At 45.8% G+C, this 12,973-nt stretch overlaps 1 protein-coding gene across 1 annotated transcript; it reads right to left on the reverse strand.

Annotated features, from left to right (window-relative positions):
- Positions 1 to 6,222: 6,222 nt before the first annotated feature.
- Positions 6,223 to 12,695, reverse strand: LOC124694096 (ABC transporter C family member 8-like). The gene is made up of 13 exons (XM_047227167.1): positions 12,406 to 12,695; positions 10,351 to 12,302; positions 9,927 to 10,247; positions 9,757 to 9,843; positions 9,060 to 9,674; positions 8,765 to 8,929; positions 8,347 to 8,641; positions 8,047 to 8,261; positions 7,660 to 7,965; positions 7,323 to 7,386; positions 6,978 to 7,217; positions 6,658 to 6,825; positions 6,223 to 6,578 (listed from the first exon to the last, which is right to left on the reverse strand). Exons 1-12 carry the CDS (start codon positions 12,470 to 12,472, stop codon positions 6,716 to 6,718), a joined length of 4,437 nt encoding a protein of 1,478 aa, XP_047083123.1. The 5' UTR covers positions 12,473 to 12,695; the 3' UTR covers positions 6,223 to 6,578; positions 6,658 to 6,715.
- Positions 12,696 to 12,973: the final 278 nt, after the last annotated feature.

Consider the following 12,973-nt stretch of genomic DNA (forward strand, 5'->3'; position numbering starts at 1 on the left):
ATGCGCCACAGAAATGGGCGCATATAGGAATATGCGCCACAGAAACACACATTTCTTTGGCGCATATGGTTTGTATGCGTCACAGAATTCCAACAATTCAGTTGAGTATATCTGTTATGCGCCACAGAAATATTTTTGTGGAGCACGTCTTTTTAAGTGCACCAAAGAATACATTTCTATCTATAAACATTTTCCTACTAGTGGGCGTCGCGGCTGCAGGAGGAGGAGGTCAGGGGGAGGAAGCAGCGCGCAAGAATAGCGATGCTCGACGTGGTGGCCTACGAGGAGGCGGACGGCGACAATGGCGCGGAGGTTGCATGCGGAGGAGGTCGGGGAAGGCGGCGGCCACATGCAGGGGAGGCAGAACAGGCGACGAGGACGATGCGGAAGCTGCCGGAGAAGACGGTGGTAGTCGGGAGAAAGAGGTTGGGGGAGGCGGAGGCCACACACGAGGAAGATATGGCTTGGAGTGAGGTGGAGACGGTGCGGAAGCTACGAAGGACGGCAGGTGGCGGCTAGAGACTACGACGCGGCGGAGGTTAGGATCTCTCGTAGGAAGAAGAACATAAAGATAATGGTACGGAAAAAAAATACTAAGAAAGGAAAGGAAAAGGGTCTGGGGCCCACGCACGTGGATAGCAATTCGCGTCCGCACGATGGATGGAATCCTACGGCCAGCCATCCGGAGGTTGCGCGGCACGTGATCCCCCACGGAAAGTCAATCATTTTCCATATGTTTTTATATGAACTCGATCAAACTTGGAGCAATTTATTTAGTAGGATAGATAATAGAACTCCCATTGTTTTTGAAGCGCAGGGAGCATGGTTTATAAGAGAAAGACCATTGATGACGTCTCCTAATTGCTGAGAGTACATAAATTAAGAGTGTAAATTAGTACAATCCCACTAAAGAATGCAGATATTGGGCTAACTTTTCTCTCAACGCGCATAGTAGAATCGATCACACACCGATGTCATCCTGTTCGGTGTCCTTTCGTCTGGTCGAAGACCTTGGAGGCACGTAGCACTAAAATCATGTTGGTCGTCTTGGTTGGTTACTTAGAGCAATTTCAACCGTATACCCAACTGTTGGCTGCCATCATTTATAGTCACCATATAGCTGACATGTATAATAGTTGGCTATAAAAATAAAGTAATTTACTAACATATGATCCATCTTTCACTCTCATAAAGTGCTAGAAGCACGTGCAAGAGATTGCTATTGCATAACAGCTCACCTCCCTTTTCTCTCCTCTAACTCATCTACTATAGTAAAATATATTATTGAATGTTTTATAGTCAGCTGAATAACTCTATTCTACTTGCAAAGACGCATGTGCCGTATCTGAGAAAACAAAAGGATCGATCGGGGTCGCATGTGCCTGCCGAAAAGCCTATTCCCAAAGCAGTCCCAAAGCCCCCGGCGCCGCCGCCGCCGCCGCCACTTGTTCGTCGTCCCAAACGGCGACGTCCAACCATGCATGCGCGATGCGCCGATGCCCTCTGCAAAATCTGCCCGGCCGCGCGCATGCATATGCACACAACTACGCAATCCTCTTGGAGCCTAGCCTCGCCAGTCGCCCCCACACCGCCCTATCCTCTCGATCCCTGTCTCGACGCCTCAACTTGCAGGCGGGGAGGTCCTATCGGGGAGGGACAAGCATGCAGGGCTGATTTGGATGCAGCTGGGTGGGGGTAGAGAGATGAAGGAGATGAGGTATCCCACAGGGAAGTGGACAAGGAGCTGGTTCCAGCTCCGCGCCACCTGAGCGGCACTTGGATGGATGGCATTCTCGACCGATCCATGGATCTCTCTCATCGCGCGCCGTTGCGGAGCTTGGCGCCATGCGAGTCATGGCCCCCCTCCGTCTCGTCCGATCCTCCTCTAGGTCGTGCGGCTGATACCCTGACCCTGCGTACGTACGTATGGCGGCATGGCTTGCCGTCTGCTCTTTTGGCTCTGCTCGCAGCCACTTTCCTTTACCTCCGGCGCGCGTGCGTCCCGCCCCGGTTTCTGCTAGGAGGTTTCAGTTTCAGATGCAGATAGTGTGCTGGATATTTTAGTCCAAACTCTTCTAGGACGTTCGGTTCAGCTTCGAATTATTTCTTACCGATTTGCAAAGACGACGGCCAACAGATACACCTATTTTAGTTCAGAAGCGGAATAGAATGATCCGGCTGAAAGTGCGTTGGAGTATGCCTCATGATAGATCGTCCTACTTTTCCACATTTTCAAGTGAGTTGATGTAGCTATCCAATGCTACCACCTTAACACCAAAGAAGACTGTGACTCAATGATTTGTTTCTGTTTTAGTGTATGGTGTTCCATTTCGGGGTATGTTGGGAGGTTGTTACATTTTAGGCGATCCTCGCTCGCTCGTCTTCTCCAACAACACCCGACACGCAGCCCCTTTATCTCCGGTGCACGAGCGTCCTGGCCCGGTTTCTGCTAGGAGGTTTCAGTTTCAGATATTTGTGTTGGATATTTTCGTTTGAAATTCGATCTAGGATGTTCGGTCCAGAGATTCTAATATTTTTTCTTCAGTCTACTGATTTGCTAAGTCGACGACAGCCAACAGATAGATCTATTTATTCAGAAACGGAAAAGAATAATCCGGCTGAAAGGGCGTTGCAGTATGCCTATGCCTCATGATAGATCGTCATGCTTTTCTACGTTTTCAAGTGACCTGATAGAGCTATCCAAATATCCAATGTTGCCACCTTAACACCAAAGAAGAGTGTGACTCAATGCTTTATTTCTGTTTCAGATTATGGCCTTTTATAGAGAGTCTTAAAAAACTAATCGTTTCCTGTAGAAAATAGTCACACGGACAACTGCTAACTACAGGAACAACTTGTTTTCAATATATCCTCTCAGTACTGCGAGATCCCTATTACAGTACTAAAGAAACATAAAAAGCTATGCTAGCATGTCTTCCCAAAGATTCAGCTTGAGCACTTTGATTTCCTATGGTCGTTAATCCATGTCATGCACTGCACATGTAATAAAACCCGCTCATGAACTTAGCACTAATTAGTCCCTTTAATTTTCATCATCACTACCAAAATAAAATCAAAGGGCATATTGCATGCACTTTTACATGAGCAACGAAATGGTGGGTGCAGGTTATATAGTGCAGTAGCTCTTTCTACATGGGCACCATAGTTGTAATTTTGGGTGAAATGCCTGGAATAATTCAATATATCTGATATTCATATTCAAGAAAATAATGTGGAAATATCCACATGTGAATAAAATGAAACAGGGGAAATATCTCAATTTATCATACTAATTTGGTGTTGGATTCTCAAATTCAATGCGGATAAGAAGTGGATATAGACATACTCAAACAAAACTGCATTACCCAATTTCTAAATTTTAGCCCCTTATACCAATTTTACAACCTAACAATGTAAGAAGTGGGTCATTTTGTTTTGTTTGGTCAAACCTAAAAGTTTCAATTTTGTCCATACGAGATGGATAAGAAACTCGGATGCCGGAACAAACCTGAGGTTGGGTGGTAAGGAGTGTGGTTGTACCCGCAACTCACCAGAGTTCAAACCCCATGTTTAACATCTGTGTGTTTCATAAAAGCAGAATATTCATTCAGTGAGAGGCGACGTTCCCGTCGACAGCGAGGCGGCTGTGGTGACTTCGTCAATTTCAAGATCCAATCCGCCAACTCAGTCTTCCGGAGGTGCTCAGAGGGGTAGAGTGTGCGTGTGTGCGTTCATAGGGGTAAGTGTATGCGCGTGTATATGAGTGTCTACGTTTGTACTGTGTTTCTAAAAAAAGGAACTCGGATGCCATTTGGTGAGTAATGTTTTTAGGCTATTTCCCAAATGAGATGGTATCTATCTGTTTTTAGTGGTAGATGGCATCTCTTATTTCATTAGATCCACAATCTGACTTTATTAATTAAAATAAGACAATGAAACAAAAAATATGATCAAAGGTACATCCACAGACTCTACAGTTGTATTCCCTCTCTACTAAAATGTCGTGCGTATTAGTTTCCAAAAATCAAACGATGTGGTTTGAATAGGTATGTAAAAAATATAACAACATCTATAATTTTAAATACATACAATGTGAAAGTATAATTCATGAAGATTCTAATAATACTGATTTATTGTTATAGATTTTTATATATTTTTATACAGATTTGGTCAAAATTTACATTATTTTATTAAAAAACTAAGATGCACTACATATTTGCAAAGAGGGAGCATCAAGAAGCCACCATAACTCATTCAATATGCATCTACATATTTTCTTCCATTATTAGTTTTTTTTAGCATTTCTTCCATTATTAGTTGGTTTTTTTAGGGCATTCCATTATTAGTAGGTAAATATAATCCGAGGAGATCATATTTTTTTTTGAATCTATGCCGCTTGGCTCAAGCTTGTTCCACAATGGTGGCCCGTTTTAAGGGATTCTTACTGGACCTGTCCTATAGAAGTTTCATCCTAATTGGGCCTATCAGGGCCGAATACAGGACGATCATTTTTGCGTATTAAAGAAGCTTTCGCCTGATTGTCAAAATAAAGCCCAAAACGACATGGGATTCCCTACTCTGTCTTCTTCAGTTCCGCGTTCCCTGTTTTTCTGTCAAGAAGATTTGCCGCAGGGCATCTCAAAAAAAAAAAAAAAAAAAGATTTGCCGCAGGGTGGTCTCTCCCATTCCCGCCGCCCCCATGGCAGCTACTGCGATGCTCTTCGCGCATCTCGAACCCCCGAGGTCGCGCTAGTTGGCCTTCTCCAATCCCAAACAGCCAGACTGCATACCCCTCTTGTTTGGTCGAAACATATTCCCGGTATGTCCCTAGTCGCCAGAAATTGATAAACTTCTTGCCATTCCCCCGCGCATTATGCTTCTGAAGTTCTAACTTAATTGCTGATCCGCGGATGTTGACCTGGTCATCGAAATCAGTAGCTGAACTAGTGAAATTTTATCCGGCTTTTGCAAGGAATCTGTCCGGCTGGGCTGTTCAATCGAGGGATTTAGGGTTTCAGTTTTTGTCCGTTTTATTGAACCCCTGATGAGAGCTCTTTCTGATCAATGTATCAAGAATAACATCAACCAATGTATTGATTTAGTCTACTGCGTAAGTTTGGACTCTGTAGCCTTGGCAAAATATATGAACATGCGATGGATAAGTTGGAACAGTGGTTAAATAATTTTTTATTATAATAATTACTCTTTATCTCCTTTCTAGTTTTAACATTTGGCTTTATCTTCTCTCTTTCGTTTTCCTAAGTCATATACCAGAGTAGGGAAAGATATACCAGAGTAGGCAAATTCTTTAGCCTGGAAGTCATATACCAGAGTAGGGAAGATACAAGTGTTCTGAAGTTGGCAATGAGGAGAATTATAACAGTAGCTAACTCTGTATCGGCAATGGTTATAAGGAACATCTATATATCAGCTTGTTAAGCAATACGAAATGAATAGGAAGGTTGGACTTGTTACTAATATCCTGTTTAGCTTTGTTAGTTCAGTGTTCTACACTCAAACAGGTCTTACTTGTTTCCTAACATAAGTACTGTTGCATTAACTGTATTAACTTTGTTTAGATCGGTAGTATGACCTAAAGTTCTTGTGTTCCTGGTCACTGATTTTGCCTTAACTTTTTTGTAGTGCGCATTCTCTTCTTAATTATGAGTTAACTTCTTAACTTCAAATTCTGTGTTAACTTATTAGTTTTTATAAATTAGCAAAACAATCTGACTACCTTTTGTTTAACATATTTCAAATGCACAACTTCGCTGAATAACGTCCTGCTCCTTCTGTGGTTTTGAAATCCCAGACTTAAACTTATGCTACTGATCATTATTCGAAGTGCTGAACAATTTTAAAGGTGGGGAGATTATGCAGTTTACTATCTGTCTCTTGTTAATTTAAGTATTTCAGTGAGTTTAGCTGTCCAACGACCACTAAGAATAACTGGAGAAATCAATATAGGCCATAATAAATTGGTTTCATAGTGCTCTTTAATTAGCATATGTCTAGACATGATGTTGTCATGCTCTAAGGTACTGAAAAGGGATTCTAAGAAGAAACACTGCACAGCCTCTCAATCATGTTAGGCATGGAAAAATTTATCAGGACTTAACTGGTTACTTAGGTACATTCTAAGAAAGCTTGAATTTAATGCATAAAATCTTAAAAGTTAATTGGCACTATCTTCCTTTTGAACAACAATGCATTTCCACACGGTTGAACCAACAATCTCGAAATTTGTCAGTATTAGGACACAATATACACAGTAAATTTTTTGTGTGGCATGCCTTGGGAAAATATCGTAAATACTGGCATCTTGACACTTCTTATTTGCCTTTTATTCATACGGACATACAGCTGAAGTGTGCCATTTATGATGCTACAAGTGGACCCTCAATTCCGTTTTGCAATGAATACCCTACGTCAATATATTGGCATGTTTATTTTGGAGGACCCGGCTCAGTGCATCTCACTCGAGCTAGCTCTCTCCATCAACCCTATCTCCAAAAATTTGTCCTCGCTGACCAAAAGTACACTGTCGTTGATGTCTTCGCTATTTCCAGTAATTTCACCTACCAACAACAGAAGATGATAAGGTCAATCTTGTTATAGATGCAATTTAAAAAATCTGGAATGTCAATCTTTCAGTACCTTATATCTTAACTGAATCCCTCATCTCGGTATAATGCACTGGCATGGAATGATAGAATCAGGTCGAGTTCCGCTTGCAATTAGCCCAATACTCCGCCACAAGTTTAGCAAAGGCTGATTCTTGATCTTCCAACAGCTTGGTGGGTGTGTCATATTCTAGAAGCTTACCTGAACAAGTCATCAACACTCATCATCAAATATAATAAGTGTAGTTATTTACTTATAACTTTGATCAGGTTTTATGCCATTGCCAGTTTATCACTGGAAACTCAGGGGAATGGGTCAGAGATTTTATCATTTGTTTGTTTTCTATAACGTACCATAGGAAAGTACCATGACCCTGTCACTGTCTGTCACAGTTGGGACCCTGTGAGCAATGGTTATCACGGTGCAACTAGTGAACTGCTGCCTGATGACACTTTGCAGGATTGCATCAGTTGCTGAGTCGATGGACGCTGTTGCTTCATCTAGCACTAGAATTTTGTTCCTACGGAGGAGAACTCTACCAAGACAGAAGAGCTGGCGCTGTCCAACACTCCAGTTATCGCCATCATCACTCACTGCCATAGGCAAGAGGGAGACATTATTTTAACCTTTTGGTAACTCAAACTGCTTTCTACAGTATTTGTTTTTAATAAAATATTATTATTTCTGCAAATACTTACCGACTGTATCGAGAAGAGCAGCAGTGCTGCTAATTGATCTCTTTAATTGACACTTCTCCAAGGTCTGAAATGTTCAATGTAAGTAGTCTAATCAGAACCAGATACATAACTGTACATATAGCAATCTAGTAAAGTTAAACATGATCAGATCTTACAACATTTTATTTCCATTTTTCTTTGTTTATGAAAAGCTTAGATCTTCTAGTGCTTATGAACTATGATAAGAGAAACTTCATTAAACATGGTTCTTTCAGAACTATGCCCTGTAAGACTTTTTTTTATCTCCTTTCATGACTTAATTTATATCCATTTTGCAGGAACATCATCTATTTCTCACCTCCCATATCTCATCATCGGAGTGCAAGCCAAGGGGGTCCAAGTTATTGCGCACAGTTCCTCTGAAAAGTGTAGGTTCTTGGGGGATAATACTCAGTTTAGTTCTTAGATCCTTGAGACCCACAGAACAGATGTCTAAGTTGTCAATAAGTATCCTCCCACCCACAGGATCAACAAGACGGAACAGTGAGCTTATAAGTGTTGATTTCCCGCTTCCTGTCCTCCCGACAACGCCAATTCTTTTTCCAGCAGGGAAGGTGCAACTGATTCCTTTTAGAACAAGTGGCGTGTTCGGACGGTATTTAATCTGCTCAGAAGTGTAAGTTACTGCAAGCTTTTCTTATTGTTCTTAATTTCAACGATAATAAGGAAAGGAAATTCTGTTTACCTTAAGATCTTGCAGGTCTATTCTTCCTTCCTGTGGCCATGAAATTGGAGGCCTGTTATCTGGTATTACAGCGGGGGGCTCTGATGGAAGGTGCATATACTGCTTGATCCTCTCAACTGAAATGATATAATTTTCTAGGTAGGAGTAGAACCTTGTCAGGAAAACCTGTGCCGAAGTCAGGGTCAAAGCATAGGAGAGGCAAAGACCCGCAAAGCCTGTAAATTCATTTGAGAAGTGGTCATCAAATCTGCGGATACAGTTTAAAAAGGGCGATGCTCGCTGTAATGGATACATAGATACCTGGTGAAATTAATCCTGGAGGAATCAAAATAAGGAACAATGATGACGTGAGTATTGTCAAGCTTTGCAGTGCTTCTACTCTTATAAGCACCCACTCTTGTGCAGCAACAGTGTGGAAGAACATTGTTGCGTCATTGTCTATGAGCTGCAGATTGTTGCGGATGAACATGTCTGTTGCAGCAAAAGCCCTGATTGTCACCACACCAAGAATCGATTCTGCGGCATAGTTCATGACAGGTGCCTTTGTTGTTCCATTAATTCTGACTAGCTCTCTGGCTGAGGCTACATAGTACCTCTTCAAAAATTGGAAAACAAAGCATCAGGTTGTAAGCTCACAAGATCCATTTTATTATTATGCCATTTGGTACTGATTGTTAAGGTTAATTGCTCGCATCAAGGTACAGCAAAGTAGACTTACCTGAACATATACCATGGTGATTGCAACAGGGACTGCCACAATTAGGACCTGCCAAGTTACAGTACTAATGACCAGTACTGTTGTGACGACCTCGATACCGCCAGTCGCCACAAAAGCCATGGAGTAAGGTATGTCAAAGTCAAGAATGCTTAAGTCTGAAGAAGCCTGCAGAGGATAAACTTTTAGTTAGGGACTGATCAGTACTTGAATGCTTAATCTTCGAATTTGAGTAGTTACAGTTAGTCTACTACTATGGTTTATCTTATTTGGAAGCATGATAAGAAAGAAACCATACCCTTGTCAATATTCTCCCAACTGGTGTTGAATCAAAGAATGACATGGGTGCCTTGAATACAGAATCCATTAGACCAGTAAAGAATGCTTTGGAGGCCTTGAGTCCCAGAGTAGCAGCAAATAGGCTTCTAAGGTAGGCAAAGCAGCAGCTGAATATAGAGAGCCCTGAATATGCCCCGACCAGAAGAGCACTACCGACATTGATCTGAATAGCCACAGCCAACCAATATGTGGACATAATCTGGAAGCCTGTGAAAAGCACCTGAGCTATACACATCCCGCAGAAAGGTAAAATTCCCTTAGAGACCTCTATATAGTCTATATATGGCTTCCATCCAAGGTTGCCAATCCCCTTCTCCTCCTCTTCCGTGAGCTGGACCACTGAAGGTCCCTTTGTTGAGACTTCGATGTCGCTAGTCTGCCGTGTTGACAGCAATGCACTTGGCATTATACTGTCGTCAAGCACCTGTTCTTGGACTTGATTTTGTTGGCTGGCAGCTGTATCAAGTGCTGTGATTGAGGACTGGTGAGCAGAAACCAGCTTCTCAAACGCTGTCCCGGATTCCAGCAGTTCTGAGTATTTTCCTTGTTGTTTAACTTGACCGCCTTCCATTACCTGTTGAAACAAAAATAAAGGATCATCTGATAGAAGAATCATTGATTTATGATGAGCAATCATGTTCAGAAGATTATCTTACCAGGATCCTATCAGTTTCAGTTAGAAATTCAACTTGGTGCGTCACAAGAATGACAGTCTTCTTTGAAAGTGCTGTCATTACACAATCCTGCATGAACATGGACATCAGAATCTCGTATTGAGGAGGAAACAGTTTGTTATTTTTGATAGAGATTTAGAGCACTCTCTTACATAGAAAAGAACCGCGGCAGTGTGTGCGTCGACGGCACTGAAAGGGTCATCTAGGAGGTAGATATCCGCATCGTTGTAGACGGCTCTGGCAAGCTGAATCCTTTGCTTCTGGCCCCCACTCATGTTTAGCCCCCTCTGACCGATCTCTGTTAGGTCTCCATGATTGAAATTTTCTATATCTTTGTCCAAAGCACAAGATTTGATTGCCTTCTCATAGAGTTCCTTGTTGAAAGGCTTTCCGAAGAGTATATTATCGCGAACAGTCCCACTTTGTATCCAAGAGTTCTGTGACACATATGCCAGGGAGCCAAATACCTCAACCTGCAAGAAAATACAGTTTTAGCATGTACCCTTTCAGATATAAATGAACATGATTAAACCTTTCTATCTGCATGAAGAGAGCATGTATTTTTCTGTCACTTACTGATCCTGATGTTCTAGGTATCTCCCTAAGTAATGCATAAAGGAGCGAAGATTTTCCTGAGCCAACCGCGCCACAAACAGCCACCTTCTCTCCTTGACGAATGGTAAGGTTAACATTCCTCAGCGCCAGATCGGCTGCATTTGCATTCCAGCTGAAATTCCCATCTTGAACATGAACTCGGATATCGGAGTTATTATCTGATGGCGCCCTCTCGACAGCTCCTGTGATCTCGTCTTCTAAGAGAAATTTCTCGATACGGTCCAGCGACACCTTGTACTGGATCATCATTGTCAGGATCTCGGGAAGCATCCTCACCGGCTCAGCCATGACCCTCAGGGTGGCCAGGACCGTGAAGAGAGTGCTGGCATTCAGGGGCGCGCTCCCCAGAATGGCCGTGGCGGTGTACATGACCGCGGAGACGACGGTCGGGGACATCCAGTACATGACGGCGCCGTAGGCCTTCTTCATCTGGGTCTCCTTCAGCCACCTGAACTCGGCGTCTCTCAGGGACTCAACCATGGTCCGGAACTTGTCCTCCCACGACTGCAGCTTGATGATCTTCATGCTGTTGAGCACCTCGGACGTGGAGCGGAGCCTCTCGTCCTGCGCCACCATGAACTTGGCCTGGTACCCTTGCAGAAGCTTCGCGAATGGCACGTTGAGGAAGCCGAAGATGACCAGGGGGACGAGGCCCGGGAGAGCCCCGAGCCTGAGCGCCCAGAAGAGCGTACCTACTGCGAAGGCCAGCTGAAGCGGCGAGCTCCACGCCATGTGCAGCCAGCTGAGAGCATCGCCGAGCCGGTAAGCGTCCACCGCAATGTAGTTGACGATCTCCCCTGTAGAGTGGTTCTTTCTTCCTTGACTGGATAGCTTGAGCTGCTTCTGAAAGATGACCGCCATGAGCGCGGACCGGATGCGCATCCCGGTCCTCCTGGAGTCGAAGAACCAGTGGCGCTGGGACAGTGACTCGACGAGCTTGATGAGGAGCAGGCAGCCGACGAGGGACAGTCCGACGCCGTGATCCCTCTGTTCTTGGCTGCTGTAGCGCACGAACGCGAAGAGCAGCGCGGGGGAGACTGCTATGGCGAGCGTCCTCATGAAGGCGTAGAAGCCGGCGATCATGATCTCCCTGAGGAAGCACTTGAACAAGACGAGGGCGAGCCTGTTGGCACGCCCACTCTGTGCCTTGTCCTGGCGGTGGCGGCTCCACGCCTCGGAGAACTTGTGTGAGGCCTGCTGCGCGCAGTCGTCGGCGGCGATGAGCGGGATGTCGGCGAGGTCCAGCGCTTTGGAGCGGCCGAGGCGGAGCAGAGGGTTGAGCCACGAGAAGGCGAGCTGGCCGAAGAGACCAGCTCGGTATAGCTCCGAGTCGTGCGCCGACCCCGCCTTGTCGATCAGAGGCTCTGACAGGCTGTCGTCGTCGTCCTGGCGGGCGTTGTTCCGCCGGAGCAGCGAGCCGACGGCGAAGAGCAGGAGGAGCATGTTCACCGCCCATGCCACCGCCTCCGCGACGTCGAGGCCATACCCCATGGCGAGCATCTCCGCATTGTACGCGGTGATCAGCAGCGAGAAGAGCGTCCACCAGAGGACCGCCACGGTTCTCGCCGGCCTCGTCGGCTGGACGTGCAACGAAGCGGCCACAGCCACCCACACCAGCCCCCTGACGGCGGAAGCCGCGGCGGCCGTCGCCTCCGTGAACCCGGCGACGGCGTACGCGGCCGCGACCGCCACGCAGCAGACGGACACGACGGCCACCTCCCACCGCCGTCTCCCAGCGCCGCTTCTTCCCCGGCCAGCCCACTGACCCCTGACGCAGGCCACGAGCAGCGCAGAGACGTAGGCGACGAGGAGCAGCACATTGACGCAGTCGATCAGGCTCCTCTGCACGCACGGCGACGCGAGGTTGAGCACGCCGGCGCCCTGGTTCCCGCAAATCCAAGAGGACGGCCAATCTGCCAGGACGATCGATGAGCTAATTAATCCGATCAAACAAAGAAGGAATCAAGAATCAGGAAGGGTTTACAAGAAGAGGGAGGGAAGGTTCGTCCTCCTTACCGAGAAGGGCAATGGCCATGGCCGGGTCGGCGAGCTTATCATCGGCCATTATTCCTGCCCCTCCCATGCAGTGGCCGACGCGACGCCTATTATTGGGCAGGACGAGGAGGAGCCACTGGTTTATGCTCTCACTTGGAGCGTAGCTAGACTAGTGTGTAGTGTATTCGTGCACATAGATACGCACGCGCGGACGTATACGGCCAGACGGAGGAGCCGGAATAATGGCCGCGCGCTAGCTGCAGCCTGTGGCGGCCGGTGGACGCCCTGCAAAACTCGGATTTCTCCACCGTCGCTTTCGATCTGCTCGCGCGCGGCGTGGTGACGATCGAGCTCGTGGAAGAACTGAAGAAGCGCAAGTCGCACGCTGGCGGCCCCGATGGGCGTTTTATTTCTTTGCCACTGGCCCTGCCTGGTTTGCGTACGTATGGCGTGACGTGGCCAAGGACGCGGCTGGCAGATGTGAGACGGCAGGTGGCTGTCGAATGCTCATCGATCGAGGTAGCTTGGATAGCTGGCTAGAGCATATCGTGCTGATATGGTTAATGATGAGAATCAATACCATATTATA

This window comes from Lolium rigidum, chromosome 1 (genome assembly GCF_022539505.1).
Source record: "Lolium rigidum isolate FL_2022 chromosome 1, APGP_CSIRO_Lrig_0.1, whole genome shotgun sequence".
Classification (NCBI taxonomy): Eukaryota; Viridiplantae; Streptophyta; class Magnoliopsida; order Poales; family Poaceae; genus Lolium; species Lolium rigidum.